The 18,517-nt window shown below is 38.2% G+C and overlaps 2 protein-coding genes and 3 pseudogenes across 3 annotated transcripts; 3 read left to right on the forward strand and 2 right to left on the reverse strand.

Annotated features, from left to right (window-relative positions):
• Positions 1-1,284: 1,284 nt before the first annotated feature.
• Positions 1,285-1,975, reverse strand: LOC149118468 (uncharacterized; annotated as a pseudogene).
• LOC149118469 (uncharacterized) lies at positions 1,942-5,471 on the forward strand. Its single transcript, XM_089273808.1, has one exon. It carries the CDS (start codon positions 4,284-4,286, stop codon positions 5,250-5,252), a length of 969 nt encoding a protein of 322 aa, XP_089129934.1. The 5' UTR covers positions 1,942-4,283; the 3' UTR covers positions 5,253-5,471.
• Positions 5,472-6,801: 1,330 nt separating this feature from the next.
• Positions 6,802-7,805, forward strand: LOC149118470 (uncharacterized; annotated as a pseudogene).
• Positions 7,806-7,829: 24 nt separating this feature from the next.
• On the reverse strand, positions 7,830-11,166 carry LOC149118471 (uncharacterized; annotated as a pseudogene). Its single transcript, XR_016201989.1, has 4 exons — positions 10,798-11,166; positions 10,475-10,662; positions 10,216-10,260; positions 7,830-10,013 (listed from the first exon to the last, which is right to left on the reverse strand). The product of XR_016201989.1 is annotated as an uncharacterized LOC149118471 (transcript).
• A 623-nt stretch (positions 11,167-11,789) lies between these two features.
• LOC110054522 (uncharacterized) lies at positions 11,790-18,237 on the forward strand. The gene is made up of 5 exons (XM_020760852.2): positions 11,790-12,499; positions 14,178-15,078; positions 15,767-16,321; positions 17,115-17,241; positions 17,636-18,237. The coding sequence occupies exons 1-5, from the start codon at positions 12,417-12,419 to the stop codon at positions 17,860-17,862; spliced, it is 1,893 nt and encodes a 630-aa protein (XP_020616511.2). The 5' UTR covers positions 11,790-12,416; the 3' UTR covers positions 17,863-18,237.
• Positions 18,238-18,517: the final 280 nt, after the last annotated feature.

An 18,517-nucleotide genomic window follows, 5' to 3' on the forward strand; every position in this document is an offset into this window, starting at 1 on the left:
TATGGACGAGACCTAATATAATGCACGGTACATTGTATTTTTTCTTGTGCGGCAACAGACTAGTGATGTGTCTGATATGACTCAGAGCACACTTTGAAATGACATTGTCCCGGATGATCGTGTTTTATTTACTACTGCTGTAAGTTTGCTTATATTGTCTTGCAAAAGAAAGAAGAAAACGCCAAGGATGATGAAACGAAAACAAACACAAACAAACCAACCAAAACGGAATTTTTCACCAGCCTGTCAATGTTTATCTCTTGCCATCCTGGCACAAAATCAAAATGATGAACTGTTATCCACTTTCATACTTGAGATGCTGCGCTTTTTTCCTCAAAAGCTTGTTCTTTTCAATTTTACTCTGTAGGATCTTTTTGTCCAATTTATTTGTATCATTGGTAGCATTTAGCAATATGATATCGACATTAAAAAGGCAAACTTTCGATAATCGGGAGGGACATTGTGTCTTTAATTGTCAATTTTAGGTCCAGTATCGCAAAATTTAGTTAGTTAGTCATTTGTTCCATTACATTTAGTTATTTGCTGTTAGGCGCATAGAGTTGAGAAAAGCGCCCTTTAAAAATGTGATTATTATTATTATTATTATTATTATTGTTATTGTTATTATTATTAGTGTTATTATTGTTATTATTATTATTATACTATTAAAATAATACTTCGTTCACTTGAAGCGATTAACAAAACATAAGCTTCGTTCTCTAAAATGTCACTTAATTAATCAAGTATGCTAGAGAAATACACTTAGAGATGAAAGATAAGACACTTTAGATAATTTCTCTTTGAATAAAATCTCCGTTGTATCTATTTATACATTTGTTACTAAAAAGTGACCTGCCGGAGAAAAACAAAACAGACAAAAAAACAAAGCACGGATCACAAGTTCACGTTATATTGTCCCCGTCGGCCACCACTAACAAGAAATGAAACACTCTCGTCATTTGCAGTGCTTAATGATTCCTTGGCTCTTCAATGTGACTTCTTTAACCTTTCTCGTCTGGTTTGCTACTTTGGTAATCACTGACGTAGTTACAACTTACTGGAGCGAGTGTTATCTACAATCCAAACCAGTAAATTTGAATAGCTGTAATAGGAACCTTCACAAAATAAAGTTTAATTTAATTTTGTAGTTTAAACCTCCTCAAGCTACGACCAAATTATGGAAAACTCAAGGGTTCTTTGTTTTGTTTTAACAACTGAATAAACAGGAAAATAACTGATCACACCTGCGAAAAGTTCTTATGGCGGACTGTGAACAAACTGCGAGTTCATTTCCTGTCTGTTTCTAAAGCTTGAAAATGAACGCCTTTTCTTATGTAAAAACAACATCATAAAAGTGTCCATCAAGATTTATAGCATCCATGTATTCATGTCATCTTGACGGGTTAAATGTTCCCTAAAACACGTCAGAGCTAGGTCGTCAACAACAATAGTGCGTTCAATTTCTTCACAAATAGCCATTCTTCGCTCGGGGTGAGTGTTGCGATAGTAGTGATAAAATGGTGGTCTAAAGCCTCGTAAAAACGCCCTCGAACGCGCACATCTGTCTCTTCGACAAGGCCTGTTTTTTCCCCTGGAAGCGCGTTTATTACCATTTGCTTTCCTTTGAACTTCAAACGTGGCGATGTAAGACGTTATATCAGTGTTTCCAGTCTTTTTAGGGTCGATTTTTTCCCCATTAAAATCTCTCAGTTCCATCATTTTATCTCTTTCCGTAAACCTGCGCAACTGATCCAGGCTTTGTTCGAAGGAAAGCAGCTCTTCATAGGATATTTGACCATCACCGTGTTGATACGCCTTACACGGTTTCAGCCGTCTGCGAAGTAGCTGCACAGGTCGTCGGAGCATCTTGGCAGCCGTGGGTTTATCTTTAGTAATCGCGTTCTTAGGCGATTCACCTTCGCGGCATAGTGATCCAATTCTGTGCATGTCAGTGTAAACGTGTGTTTCTTCCTGACTTTGTGCTTCCCCAATCCATCTTTCAAGAGAGCAAGTTCCTTGCTTTGTAGCGGCTTGTAATGGTGGAAAATTCTTGTCGATTGCTACGCAACATTTGTAGGACTCGTTTTTCTGTTCTGTCTCTTGAAGAGACGAAGGCGTTTGACTTTTCATATTTGGACGCCTTTTAAGACGAGGAAGCTTTAGAAACCTCAGCGGGGAATTGCCATCTTCAGTGTTCGGGTCTTGAGCAATGTTGCATCCAGGTATTCTTCGAATTGGCGGTAATGTCATCTGGTTCGAAAGCTCCGCATCTGGTCTTTTATTATGTGCCATTCCTTTGTGCGATGCCTTTCTCAAGGAGCCTAGTATATATATCAACGGGATTGTGCTTCTCTAGTGAACTGTCCGTTCGCTGTTTTTCATAACATAAGAGGGTACTGTAGTGTGCCGCTCGCTGAAGCGAACACTGAACAAAACATGATAACAGCCTTTTTTCCTCGGAAAAAAATGGAAATTAATGGTGATTTTGACAAAACCCTAGAAACACGTGCTTTGTCCGGCAAAACAAGGCGCGTCCGGACAAATTCACTCCTGTCATTAGCAGGCTGTTCACCTGCTATTCTGATTGTCTCACACTTTCCTCGAACCTTGGGCAAAACTTCATGAAATCCCCGAAGTGTAAGTTAACTGGTAGAGTTTCGCGCACGAAGTACGTCTCACAGTCTACAGTTCGCATGTAGACGTCTTATACATAGCTCTTTCGCTCTCCGTTTATTGACTTCTAAGAAGAAGAAACGGAAGCTATGAATGGTGAATGAATCATGGGAAAGTGCGTCCTCATATGAAAAGCAGACTGCAGATATATGGAGGGACACTACATTGGCTAAGTTCAATATATATAGCTGTTGTTGCAGTTCTTATTATTATTCTTGTTATTATTGCAAATCTGCGGTTATATATTCCATTGTTTTAAAAGGCTTGCGAACGAGGCGATAGGGTCAATACAAAGCAGATTGGACCCATTCGCCTCGTTTGTATGTCAAACCACTGATAAAGCAATAACAGCAATTGTTCTTCCTTTCTATTTCATTTCGAGGATATACAAATAAGGAACTGATTGAATTTGTTTTTGCCTTTAACACTGTCAACAATTGACATTTGACTGTCAAAGTTCTAAGATCATGGGAGATATAACGTGCGATGTGATTGGCCGATCTGCATATTTTTATTGTGTCACTTTGAGACACGGCTAGCGGAAGCAAGCTTCGATTGTTTTTTTCTTTAAACTGTTAAACACGAGCTTGGTCTCCCAGGGTTTGTGAGCCGTAAAGACAGCGATCACAAGAGCTACAACTCTAATTTGCGCCAAGAAGTTAAAAACATTTCAAGAAGATTACTTCTACTGACTGGTTGACTTAAGCTTATTTGGCTCTTCGCGTAAAGTCAGAAAAACATTTGCTCGCATACATTCATAGGTACATTATATACCTAGTTTATACTGTTTCTTTTCTATCTCCGTCAGAAAAACACTGTTTTAGAACTTCTCTCACTTTTTATCGAACGTGCATCGTAAAATTTCTAAAAATCATAAATGGGGGATAAAAAGGAGGCTGATTAAAAGTAATTTCTCTATCTTGCGCGTGCAAATTAAAACTACAAAATTTGGAAATCCCGTCTCATTCAAGAAAGTTAGTGAATTAAATTTACTGTCCATTTTAGTAAACTCGGTCTCCTAAGGAACAAAGGGAAACCTGTCCAAAAAAAAAATTACGTGGAGTTCTGTTGTTTCTGTGATGCCAATATTGTTTTCAAATTACAACATTAGCTAAGGTAAAGCTGTTTTATTTTTTGAAGCGTAAAAAAACCTCAATAGCACGAATACTCGAGCGCTGAGCGCAAGAAAAGCATGGACTTTTACAGTAATTGCCCAGTTACTCGATTTGTTTTTGTTAATTTTGACGCATCTTTCTAAATAAAAGCACTTAAAAGAGTGTCTCTGATATTCATTTGCCCAGAAACTGACAGTAAGTGGCGAGATCACTTTTCAACAAGAAAACATTGAAAGCAAGCGGAAATGCAAAGCTGGAATCAATAGTCTGCTAATGACATTGTGAGTTGATACCGAAAGCGTTTGTTGCGGAGAAAACACGTTTTTCTGAAAGAGTCGTGGATAATTTCCATTTTTATTGCTTCGAGGCAAATGACAAAAATAGCGGCTCTGATATTTTTTTATCATTTGTTTATCCTGTGGGGCGCAACAGTGTAGTTTCAGCGTCGTATTACATTCTTGTTAAATAACAATTGATAGCACAGAGGGCAGCGTTATGGCGAATAGATATTTGACAAACGGAGCACAAACGGGTCAAGCAAGATTGCCACCGATTAGAAGAAAGTACGGCTCCATTAACAATCCGATATTTCAGGATTTTAGACGTGATAGTTTGCCGTCAAGTCTTCCAAGACTCCCTCAAGTGGAGAACCGACGGCTTCTTGCAGCGAAGACGTCTTCGTTCCTCCCTCAAGAGAGAAAAATCAGTTCTTTCTTCACAGATGACAAGAAGCTTCCTCCATTGAGACGCGTCGCTACAGAGCCCAGAAATGCGTTGAAAAGGTCGACTGAGTCAAGAGGGCTGAATGGAGAGCAGAAAGCTCTTGCCGGTTCTGGCTTACGTTCGGTGGATGATATATATCTCGATGACGATCAGGCTAAGAACGGGACATTTAAAGATGAAACCTTTGCTGAGAACACCGGGCCATTTCGAAGGCCCGCGCAGTTACTGCGAAGACGGCTAAGACCCAGCAGAGCGTACATGTGCCAACACAGTGATGGCCAAATTTCCCATGGAGAACTGCTTAGGCTCGATCAAAACATGGATCAACTGTGTGCTATTGCGGAAAGGGACCAAGTCATAGAAGTTAGAGATTTTAACGGAGAGAAGATCGAGCCTAGGAAGACTGAAAACTGCGATATCACATCTTACATGGGGATGTTTGCAGTTGAAAGCAAAGCGGATAGTAGTAGCAGCGAGGACGGCAAGCGCGCTTCAACGGTCAAAACAGATCATAACACTGGCCTGCCTCGAGTAAGTAAAGAAACAAAGAAGCGTGTGAGAGGTCGTTTTTATGAGGCCCTAGATCTCCATTTTTATCATAACTATCGTAACGCGCATCCCGAGCGTAGAATGGCTATTTGTGAAGAAATCGAACGCAATATCGTTGTCGATAACATTACGCTGTCGTGGTTCAGAGAAAATTTGCGACTTCAAGACGTTTTGAATATTTGGATGCTATGAAGTTTAAGAAAATATTACGCCAGTTTGTTTCCGCAAGGGGATTTCTAGTAAAACTAAATGAAGCGGACTTGCATGAGAAGATGGCAGCTGTAGACACTGACTTGTTTTCAGCATGGTATTCACCTGCGCCCGATATGATAAACACAAATTTTTACTTTAGTTTAAGTCAGTTTCATTGATCAAAATTAAAAAATGTAAATAAATCCCTTGGTAAAAGTGCGCGTAGAAATTTCTCATTGCTTGTTAACGAAAAATTGAGATAAGAAGAAGTCCTTTTGCTGAAATGATAAAGAACAAATCAAAAAACGTGATCAGTTGCTTGAATCACGCGTTGACTCGGAGAACAGTCAAAAATCACGTTCTTGATGATTTATTTTTAGCAATTTCATTTAAGTGTTTTCCAAGTCAGCCGCTCATCCTCTCAGCCGCTTTACTCCCGCTTCCGTTGCTTTAGGCGTCAGTGAAAAATTACCTAAGCTCCCTCTTGCCTGGATTGGACACTTGATTTCCCAAGACAATGATGCAAAGTTCCAGGATTCCATAAGATAAACAAAGTCGCAAAAGATGCATCATCTCTTTTACAAAATCAAAAAAAATAAATCAAAAGGAAAATCAAACCCCGCTTGAAACAGTTCACCGTTGACTAAAATCCCCTGAAATTACGACTCGCAGAAATACTTATTAATTTGTTTCTACTCCCACCCAGCCACTTCCCGTCACGTGATTAAGTGCTAACCAGGGGAAATTTCTCGCTACTTCTAAGCGTCGTCGCTTTAAAATCGTCTAATCTTGATGGCGCTTAGTTTCGGGAATTTTAGTCGGGAATTTTAGACCAATTAACTCAAACATTATAGATCCACTTTAAATTTGGTATTTTAAGTCAAAACCAAGTCAACTCATTTTGTAATCAGCGTGAGTATTTTTAAGACCAAACTTATAGGTATAACTTCAGCTGTTCAGCATTAAATGGGGAAACATACAGTCATGCAAAATAAATTTGCGTGGTACATGATAATTGTTCAATAAAATCAATTGTTTTCGTTTAGAGTTTATTTAAATATGAGTGAACTTTACAGAGGTCTGTAAGTTACCGTGTGGGTTGTCTACAACAAAAGTTCAAAGCCGAGAGGAGAGAGAGAGAGGAAACTAAACACGCTAAACTGATGCACACAACTTAATTTTCCTCGAAAACCAGGGCATGTTTAAAAAAAAAAACATCTTTACCCGTATTTTGATGTTTTCTTCAGTGAAAAGTTCTGTTTTACCATTTTCACATTTCAATTTTGTTTTGATATATTACATAGTTAGTGTAGCCTTCTAAGTCCATTTTTGGTATCATCAACTCTCTTTTTTTACACTACTGATCATGAGGCAACCATGGTAACCGTGGTCGTTGTATGTATTTGAGACACAGGACCTTAAAGATATCTATTGTTTGATCTCTAACTTAAACCATTCGCTTATAGCAATGACAGGCCTTAATAGATTTAAACAACGAATTTAAAAGAGAATTAAAATTCGACCGGAATTGGCTCTCACATGTTTCGTTGCGGAAGACGTCAATGATAAACATTCATTCTTTTTTAACTTCCGAAAAAATAAATTATAAAATAAAAGTTTTCACTTTCTAACGGTCTTTCAGTGCTGTGACCGAATAGTATTAGTTCTATATCGACCAGTGATATCTTTGCGAAGGAAACCAACGCATAATTAGTGAAAAATCTTAGTCCAAGAATCTAGCCAATCAAAGTATCTTTCTTTTACCAGAGCCACCTTTTTCTCTTGCCAAGGCTCCGCCGGTAAAGAGGGACAGGTGGCCCTCCAGGGCGAAACACGCCGGGAATTTTTTGGCCCGAATCCGGCCAAAGCGACAGGCTCAAGTAATGCGTCAGCGGTCGACTCCAACTAGGCTCTTTTACTAAACAAAGATGGCGGCCATAAGTGGAGTATTTTTGAATACTGTTCGAGGAGCACTTGCGATCGCAGAAGGAGAACTTGCATGTAAAGTTGTTCAAATGGAGAAAATTAAAAATGCACTTGAGGATTATGAGAAGTTTGTTGGGGCCTATATGCATTCGTCATTTCAATACACGCGTTGGATTTAAGCACATTGCCGGAAATTTGTTCCCAATGCTAGAGAGGCAAACAATGGATTGGCTCAAACAATTTCGGCGACGAATGTCTCCCCGATGCTCTGTGAAACACCTTTGGCAGGTAAGTGTGGAAGAAAAGCTACCCAGTGAGCTTTTTGATGTTTTTGAAACGATCGTTTTCCGAACAAATTTCGGGGTAATAACAATTAAAACACCCAAGAACTGCGTGTTTGCCTTCACTGTGCACAACCGAGTGAGAAAGGTTTATTCTGATTGTACCGATCAGAATCTTACTCAAGCCACCTTCTTGAAGAGAAAAATTAAAGGAAACAAGCGTGTAGAAGCGATTATCAATGAAGAAAAACAATTTGGGATGAAATATTCCTACAAGCAGGAACTCATGATCATAGATTTCAATTATGGTTATTGGAATGAACATAACTGGCCTCAACATGTATAAATATAATAACGACAATCAGAAATATAGTTTCAACGCTTTTGATTTGCTGCCTTATAATATTTTGCTATAACTTTCAGGCCTGATCTCATTACAGTCATGAAATCCCTGGCAAGAAAGGTTATTCTGTAGTAATAAAATCCTTAATGTTCATGCAAAATAATTGTTACATATCACTTGCTTTTTCTTGAATCAATACAATATATAAATCATATATAATATAGAAATAGAGAAATATATTAATAATATGTAATATATATAATATTGAAATATATTTTCATATTAACGAAAACTAATACAGATAATTTACTTTCCCTTGAATCACTCGCTAAGAAATATATATGTAAATATAGAATATATATTTTTATGTAATGATAAAGTAATCATAAAGATTATATGTTTTCCATTGAATCAGTCCAAAATATATAAGGAAATATTTTATGGTAATATTGATCATTCATATAAATAATTAGATTTCTTTTGCTACACTCAAACTGTGTAATAGATAAATTATCTTGTATCTCTGAGGCATTTTTACGAAACTTCTGTTCAGCCTACCCTGTATTTTATAGCTGCTTTTGCTTCATTTGTGATTTTCTCATGAATCACTCATAAAGGTATATACTATAGAATATATTTTTTACATACTAAGGATAATTTAATAATTTAAGATGGTTGCCACAGCCACAGGATCTTGAAATTCCCTGACTTTTCCCTGACAAATGTAAAATTTCCCTGACCAACTAAATTAAAAAAATCACAAGTTAGTCCTGGTAATGGCTTCCAACCTCACCTCACAGCCAACCTCTCCACCCATTTAACATCATTGAATAGGCAAGAAATAAATTAGTACTCTTCAAATTTCACTTTTCCCTGACTGCTCTCAAAGACTTTAACTTTTCCTGACTCAAAATCAAATTCCCTGACCTTGAAGAATTATTTTTTCCCTGACCATTTCCTGACCTGTGGCAACCATGTTTAATCATACAAACAATATGTTGTGCTCTGAATCACTAAAAAATATATATATTGATAATTCATACAAAATATATATTTGTAATAGATATTGTATCTTATGTTAATTTGTATCTAAGGTAAATGTTTACAAATGTTCTGTTCAGTCTATTTTATAGCTGCTTTTGCTTCATTTGTTGTTTTTCCTTGAATCACAGAGTCAGACACTAACTTGTGCAAATGGTCAGAACAAAAATAACATTTCTCAACATCAGCATTTTTGGGTAAACCACAATTTGGAAGCAGCTCAAACTGAAAGGAACACAATCTTCTCCTTACCATCAACTTGTATAGAATACAAATTTCCTTCTATTCTTGTCATTTGATCTCTTAGCATTGTCACATATCTGCGAACAGGTTCACAGTCTTCAGAGCAGTTTGCCCCGAACAACAGGAAATTTTCTGCAGAGCTACACACACATTGCCCACAATTTAAAAAACTGACCAGCCAAGCCAAGGCCTGGTCATCCTTTCCAAAGGGTGCCCCATCCCCACCTATTGCCACTTTAAAAGACCCCTCTTGCTTTCCAAACCAGTTAAGCTTATCCCTTCTTTTATTGTTGGCACTGAGGTAAAACTGTGCCATTTTAAACAATACCTGGAGAAGGTCCCGATACTTTCCATTGAATTTACATTCCTCATCAATCCCATTACAAAGTGTTTCCCTCACATCACTTAATTCACCAATGTCAATTTGATTAATTCTATGCCATAACTCCTTATATGTAAGAAGTCTGGGTACTGGAATGTTTTTCATGAACTGAATGTGAACTTTACTAACCCAGTTTCATCTAACCACATTGTCAATGATGACCTTATAGAATTATACTTCTGCTTACTTGCAATTCCACCCCGGTACAAAATATTTACACTCCTAACAAAATTGGTATGACTTTTCTCAAACTCTAGTATCTTCTGCTTTACAATTTTTGGAATCACCTTTTCTGTAAACTTAGCACATTTCATTAATGCATCAGTTAACATTCCTATGGGAGCAGTCTCATTTAAAACTGCAATGAGTCCTGCATAAGCAGGTGCCATGTTTTCTTCAGTTGCACTATGCAGCATTTTAGCAGCACTGACTGTCTGGGTTTTTCTTCGCCTGGCACTTCGGCTAGGACCAGATATCTTTCCATCAGCCCCCAAACTAGTTGGAGAGCTTTTCCTTCTATTTATCAGGTGGTCACCAACAGAAACCTTAGAAAAAAAAATAAAATGCCCATCTTCAGCCCGAGTTCAATAGCTACTTTTAATGTATTATATATTAATTATTTTATTAGATACATATTTCTACATTACCGAATTTCAAAGTTCTAAAGCCATGACATGTAAATTCAATCACCAAAACATGCCAGGAATATATATTTTAAAAAAAAGCACAACAATTCGAAAAACTGACCTTTTCCTGAACATCTTGATTTTCTTTATTAATGAACAATTTTGCCTAAAAAATACAATGTAACCGAGTTTCACACCAAATCATCACAACAACAGTGTATTTCGTGATAATCTGCGAAAACTTTAGCCCAAATAGACGTATTTAGAGCTAAAACACATTTTCATGGGTTTGATTAAGAACTAGATTCTCCCAGTAACATTGAAAGACACGTAAGTGAGCAGTTAGGCGAATTTGATATTTGATCTCACATGTTATTTACCTTCGACTCCAGTCGCTTTAACTTCCTTGCTTTTTTCGCAAACTCTCGATCACGGGCAATGGCAGCGACAAGAAGGACGTCTTGCTGTCGTTTGATTTGTAAATAATCATTCAGAGGGAAGCGTTTTTTAAATCCTATTCTTGGAGCCATCTGGCCGACGTCCGAGGCCAAGCGTCTTCATTCACATTCTGCGAGGAAAGTAAGAGTCACTTCGCTTTGTAAAGTCGAAATTCCGAGAATTCCAGCGAAATTTGGCTCAGAAAATGTACAATTACAGGGAAACGAGAAGAAAATCGAAAATTCTGAATCGGACAAGTTCTTACCACTTGATGCATGGATCCGTAGTTTGGTTTCTTGCCTCTCCTTGTCTTGTCGTTCTAGAGTTTAAATCTTTCAAAGATCGCCTACAAAATACACTTTGCTTCTCAAGACAATGACATACGTTGATTCTCGACCGACGGAAACACACAATATTATCTTCACAATGCAAAGTTTGGTACCAAAATGAAGCGCTTGAGTGGCTCTATTTGCTTCGTCCAAATTTACCCCGCTGGCGATTAACCATAAGTCATAGGGGGCCTGCATACTTTGCTCCTTCCAGACTCTGTCTCAGACCCCCACTCGGCCAATATGGCGATCGAAAAAAATGCGGACAAATATTTGGCCGAAATATGACCTAGAAATTCCCGGCGTGAAAATGATCTTGCAACGTTTTCGCTGAAGCAATCATTGCACGAAGTAGAATCAAGTGTACTTTTCCGGCGCAACGATTACTGCAACGAAAGCGTTTCCGAGACATATTCCTTGTACTTGTTGTTACATAAGGCAACGTCTCGCTGATTCACCTCTCTTTTATTTTGTAGTAGTTTCTCTTTGGAGTCGCCATTTTAAATGGTAAAACTGTACAGAGGTGCGTCGTAATTTAGTATCCAAGTCTGAACATCATTACTGGCAATATTCTATCAACGATGTAAAAACAATCACCTAAACAATGCTAAAAGAATTAATATCATATACCGAATTAATTCATTTGCAACGTATTAAAATGAAAAGTTGAATTGTTTTCATCTGCTGTTGATTCTATAATTGCCTGAAAACCATATGAGGAAGTAGCAGATCCCATTAAAATAGTGCTCAATACACATATAGTGTAGAGCTGAGTATATGAGTAATAACGAAGAGGCAAGATTTGCTGTTACTCCGAGTTTCGTGCTTACGCACTCATCAGACAGTATTTAAATACTGTCTGATGAGTGCGTAAGCACGAAACTCGGAGTAACAGCAAATCTTGCCTCTTCGTTATTACTCATATAATTGCCTGAAAATAAGTTTGTTGTTGATCTCGAAGATAAGCCGACAAGTAACCGAACAACCAAAGTTGGAATATTTGCATTTCAGCCAATAACAAAGCAAAAACTTAAAAACTTCAAATTGTTTGCCGACAGTACTTTGGCAAAGTACCATTAGACAATGGCCTTTTATTACAGTTATTCAACAAACGCTTACGAAAATCCATTTTGAAGGAGTTGAGTGTGATAATTCGGCTTTGGTGGCATTTCCAACTGGCAAACCAAAGAAAAAGTGCTCCTAGTGTATTTGATTCCGCAATTTCTTTTTCGTTTCGCATCCTATTTCTTCGAAGATCCGTCTGTTTTGTTTGGTTACCATGAAGTTTCATTACTTTGACAGAAAGCACTGAATGTTTTGCCAAACAAAGGTATCCTTGCGTAAACAATAAAGCAATAACTTTTCCATATATTAACGATCTGTTTACTAATGCCTGCTGAACAATGCAGGTTATTCCCAGCGGTCATTTCACCTAAGTTAGATTCACAATTTCGAAGCTGACTTTGATGAATCACCTCTCCCACTAATTGCACTCAATTAGCACATCGAGAAGCGAAAACCTTTTGCAAACAACGCCTTGATTGATGTCGTTGTTATGGAGTGGAAAACCAACTCAAAACAATCATTTAGTAAATTGATATTGGAAGAAGAAGAGGGAGCAATGAAGCCCACGGTTAGGTAAATACGTCATTTGCAAGACTTAATTCAGACTTTTGAAAAGTTTGTTTGTTATTTGTACTTCATACAGAAACATCACTCTTATTTTTCCAAAGCAACGTTCGACAATCTATTCGTTACACCACGTGAATGACATACAATTCCAGTCAATAAGGGCTTTATCGAATGCTTGGCGGTCGATTATTTCCTTTATAGGCCGTAAATTCGTTGTCAAGATACAATGTTTAGAATGCAAAGTTGGTCCTTGTACCTCTTCGAATTGTGAACATTATTATCACATAGAAGTGGAAAAAATAGTTGTTCGGATCAATACAAAGGTTTCGGAAAACATTTAATCAACAGAAGCTGATAAAAGGAATGTTTTCCGATGAGAGGGTTTTAATGAGCCCGTTTTTTCTATTGTCATTTGGAGGCCTAGAAGTGCGTGGGTCCTCGTCGCGTCCGCGTTTCAGTCGATTTCAAAACAGATAACGTTTTGTCGTCGCTGGCTTTTTTAACAATTTAAATTAATCGCATATCATCTTTGCTTTGCCTAAGATCTACGACACCTTAATGGCTGTGTGTGAGGGTGACAGCATACAGGCAACAAGGAAATGATCTACCATATATACCTGTTGAAATAACACAAAACCATAACGCAGTAGTCTTTTCATTATAATATCTTATTAAAATTTCAAAGATCCAAAACTAAATTTTTGTTTTCTTTCTTGAGCTCGTTCTTTGAATTGAAGCAGGCTTATACGGAATATAAGCTTGGAAATCAATTTTAAATTGGGGATGATGTGTCGTCTTTATTTCGCGGAAGAAAAAAACAATTCGCTATGAAGTCCATCATTTGTGGTAGCACTCCTAGAAACATAAGCACGGTAACTTTACCATTTGTAACTCGATTAAAAAGTCAGCATGGTTGGAAAGGAAAACTTAACAAGCAATTGTCACGAAGTTATTTTCCGACGGGAACTTAATGAAGCAACTCAGCCACATCGAAGCGCGGCTGAAATTTAAGGCGGCTGATTCGGCATTGAAGCCAAAATTTGGGGAATACAATATACATTATGCGATGATAATGATCATTTTTGAAAACGTCATACGTATTAACGCGACAGGTGCCACATAAAATGAACTAAAATTTGAATACATTTTGCTAACACTGAAATATCATGGCAACAAAACCCCATTTTTTGTTGATATTTTTGGGTGAAGATACAAACCTCATAAGACAAATTAACATGGCAGAAAAAACTAATGTCATAAATGAGTTAAAGACGAAATATTTTTTGGGATGTTAGATACAACCGTTTTCAGTCCCGCCAGCAACACAAGTAAACATTTTGAGTAAACTAATGTTTCCTGTGCTGTTTTATTAAAGAGGAAAAGATGACGTCGTTATTGCTGTCTGTGCTTTTCTTGAGGCGTCCCTGAATATAAATTTTCGCGAGGTAGGGGAGAAAAAAAAATTACTAAAAGTTCTAATTGGCTGTTTTAGGACCATTTTGCGGACCTCACGCGAAATAGAAAAAGAAAAAAAGAATCCAAACAAACAATAGCTGGGAAGCTACAAATTTGCAATACAAACCCTGTTAACAGATATAATGGAATATCAGTGGACATCATAAAAAAAAACCATGAAACAAAAAAATATCTTAATAGTCTTCACTAATTTTTTTTTCCCTTTCAGCACAATTTCGAGTGGCTGGATTCGATCAGGGAGCGAATTTCACGGATTTTTTGAGGCATCTAATGAATTTCTCGGTATAAGACTTAAAGCGTCAGCCATTTGTGTAGAAAACTCGAGGTCATCGAGTATCAGGTTCAGAATCCTCAACAAACTTCAATATGAACCATTTTTAGAAGAAAACGAGAGGAGAGTGTCGGACATAATACAAATTTATCCAAAAGAATTTGTTTTCGAGCCGTCTGCCGAGCTCGTGTTAAAGCTACCGAGCTGCGTGGCACCGAAATCTTGTGGCCAGATGGTTTGCCTCTACTGCAGTAACGTTTGGCTGAGGAATGGTGTGAAACACCTTAAATGGAAGCCACTCGATTCGTTCTGTTTTCACGTGAATGAAGCGAGGACTGAAGCGAGAATCTGTTGTAAAAAAAGCGGACTTTATACGATTAAAATTACCCAGCATCCCCAGGTTACAAAAAATCTGGATCCCTACACAGACTGCGAGGTGGAGCTGGCGGAATATCCCGGAATTCAAATCAAGTTTCCTGTTGGTTGCGTTACTCGCAAAACGCCGGTAACATTAGAAACAATTTCCAATGAGGACTTGTACAATCTGCAAGCACCGGCCCCAGTCTCCCCAAGATCATTGAGTTCGTGGCTTCCACCTCAGAGCTGCGATCCAGAGGATCTAGATACTAACAACATGGTGGACATCACATCCAGTCCTGTTGTCCTCATACGTCCGTCGAAGTTTCGTTTCACGAAGCCTATTAAACTCACCCTACCTTTGATGGGAGATGATTTTGAAGATTTCTTTTCTAGGGAGAGCACCAGGGTAGCAGTGTTACAGAGTAAAATGTTGGACGAGGACACAATCTTATGGAAACACCATTACAGCACACCAAAGGTAAGGTTCTCATTGTGTTTTGTATGGGCGCTCTTTTTTTCTTTTAACGAGGGCATGGTTGAAATGTGCCATGTAAAGTATATAGATTAGTAATGCAATGGTTTCGAGTCATATACCATGGAATATCCCACTTTTCATTTTTTCGGTGGAAAGTTTGAGTGCAATACCGTCGAGTATACCACGGCTTTCCTGTTTTCCGATTGGCTGCTTCTTATGCCATGTAACATTCTCAATACTTGCGATGATGGTTCATTTTGTAGTGTGGTTTTAGTAGACAGGGGTTACTATGGGAAACAGAACTGGTTCCTTCCTTACTTTGTGTTGGTGACTTGTTATCTACACAAGGCGTTTATGTTTTTCTTTTAACAACGTAAGTCATCGGAGATATATTATCCATAACACAGTCACTGCAAGCAACGATAAAAGCAGCAGTAAAAAATTATTAGCATGAATAATTGAAATCTTCCCCACAATTTTTTAGTGATAAAAAATACTTAATCAGTCTGGGATTAAGGCACTATAAAGTACGATTTACAACCTTTGTGAAAGAGATTATTTTTGTATCTGCAAAATTAAAAGACTGATAACCTGACCAGCTTAGTTGTAACAACAGTGTGGAGGTTGTTTAAAGAAAACTGGTTTTCTTTAAGAGAGTTTTTGCTCATTACTTTGGTGTTGTAATTTTCAGATTGAGACCATGGAAAACGGGTCCAAAGTTGGTTCTTTCTTGATCACAAGAGGAGGGTTATACAAACTTGTTCGGCGGATGACAAACAACAACATGCGCTATATTGAACAAATATCTGGTTGCATTTCAAGGGAACTCCTTTTCCCTACCAGCAACAACACTAAAAACAGCAACTTCGTTACCACGTCCCTTCGAGGGCTCATGACCAAGATCGTAGAGCCTGGTAAACAGTTTGTGTTAAGAGTTGCTCTATTTGACAATTCACAACTTAAGAGTCCTGACAAATGCTTTATTTCTGAAGTTTGCTCCCAGCCGCTGTCTCTACCCTTAGGCAAAACTCGATTCCTTGTGCGTGGTAGCTTTGAATCCGACAGGGATGCCGCTGACCATACCGAGGAGCGTACAGTTATGTTCACAGGCAAGACCACGTTTGTTGATTTCTATCTGCAGTTTAGGCTCAGTGATCCGACAAAGCTTCCTGATGTGATTGGCAAGATATCGGTGCATGGAGAAGGAGATGTACAGTTCTACATCAATCTTCACAAACCAACACAGGTATTAAGAGTCTTTCTTAATATGGAATTTAACACTGTATATCTCATTGAGAATTTTAGTCTTAAACTAATTACGATTTACATGGATGGGACTGTCGGTAATACTGCACTATTTTGGCGTCTAGCTCAGAAAAATGATCTTCCGTCTTAAGCGGAGTCGCTTAACGAGTCCAATGTCATTTGAAGGCTTCATGTATGTCTTCTCCAAGCCAATGGATTTCAAAAAAAGTTACCTTGTATCGCTATTCAATCATAAGTGTGGAGAACTAAAGGACCTGAAAACAACAGTATGCCGAGTGAGGTAAAACAAGCGTTTGTGTGAGATAGCAACTCCTCCAATACGTTTTTTGTTTCTACTTTTGTTGTGCTTTGAAGGAACCCTTTAGTCAAAGTGTTTTTGGATCTTTTTCATTTCCAAAGTTTATTCTGAGACGTAGTCTATTGTTAATAAGTATAAATCTACTGGCGTTCAATCACGAATGCCGTTCTCTGATTGGCTACGCTACTCACTATCTATTCTGTGATAGATAGTGAGTAACGTAGCAGTGTGCCCTTGTTAACTAAATGACGGCCGCACCTTGGCATTTTAGAAGTTTCTGCGAAGAGAATTTAGATAAAGTTCTGAACGAATAGCAGATTTATACTAGAACACTGATTAAATTATTCGCTCTCGATTTCTATGCGTGATAGTTGACGAGGGCTGCGCCCTCGTCAACTATCACGCGATAGAAATCTCGAGCTCATAATCTAATTGCTTAGTATTGCTTGCGTATTATTATCATTTTCACTTTCAGATAGAGGACTTAAATAATTTAGATCATGACAAGTCAAGAATACGCGTCAAAAGGAAAAAACCAAAACCGCTACTAAAGCGTCAAACTGTTGCGGAGTTCAGATCTTTAAGAGAGGACGCTATCCTCGGTGAGTAAAACTATCAACAGCTAAAAAGACACAACCCTAATTTAAACGACAATGCGTAATGCCTAATAAGCATTAGTAATCGTATAAATACAAGTGATATTTGAAAGTTCTCTCAAAATTGCAATTACCTTGCCTTACCTTTACCTATGAGCCATTAGGCCAGCGCAATTCGCAAGAAATTTAAATATCACAAGTAGAGTAAATCCTTATTTGCTCGAGCTTTCATCTGACTACTCATTTATAAAGCGACTGAGAAAATTAGGAGCCCATGCGCATTAATTTGCACTGCAGTGCTATGAATTAGAATTAACGATAAATTGGCCTGTTCTCAGGCAATCACCAGTGATGTTTCCCAGTCATATGATTAATTGATTATAATCTGTTTATTTTGCAGAGGAGACTGAAGTTTCGTCTTCTCCCGACACAGGTCAAACATTCCGACACTTATTTCCGTTTCTTTCCGAACCAGGTATGAATCTTTCCGAGGCGCGCGCGTCGTCTTCGAAACTAGCGCAGAGTTTCGAAAATCTGCCGGAAATTTCAAGTCATTCAAGCAAACTTTGCCGCACCAGTTCCTTTCAAACAGACGAGTCAGAGGAGGACTTGGAGGAACTCAGATGAAGCTATGCACGTGCAAGATAAGAGGAAAAGGAGCGATACTGGTTACTATTAAGCTACAGCAAGTACAGAGAGGAGACGGATCAATGAAGACGTTCAAACCGGTCATGTTTCGTCCTTGTTATTTTGGGTCTCGGGTAGAGTTTGATCCACCAGTCAGTGAAACGACATACTATTTCTCTTGGCATTGAACGCCACAAGGTTAAATATAAACAATGACTACACCTAGGAGCATACTATGTCACGTTACTTGACGCCCCTTTCTTGTAATGTAAAACCGGGTCTTTATTGCATCTCCTCCGGAATCAAACATGAAAGATCGACCGAGAAATTAGCTTGGAATTAGAGTAATTGAAAAAGAATAATTTTGCACGAAGACTGCTTCGAACTGGTAAATGACTAACTTACTTGTGCGCTCGCAGGACTTACTGAGTGTAAGTATATCGTATCAGACTTTTAAGTGTGTACTATCGCTAACTGTAAAATAACTGAGATGCTACGCGCGCTCTCATTGGTCGATAGGTGTGCTTAGATGAGAAATTTCATGCCCCAGAAAATTGCCCAAACCCTCCTCTAAACGATAATGGTCTGTCCCTGAAGGAAATTCCGCGAGATACTTGTACTAGCCTCGCGCGTTTCGCACTCGTTTCGCTGGGTT

Source organism: Orbicella faveolata, unplaced genomic scaffold (genome assembly GCF_042242905.1).
Source record: "Orbicella faveolata isolate gen_17 unplaced genomic scaffold, um_ofav_v1 contig_1, whole genome shotgun sequence".
Classification (NCBI taxonomy): domain Eukaryota; kingdom Metazoa; phylum Cnidaria; class Anthozoa; order Scleractinia; family Merulinidae; genus Orbicella; species Orbicella faveolata.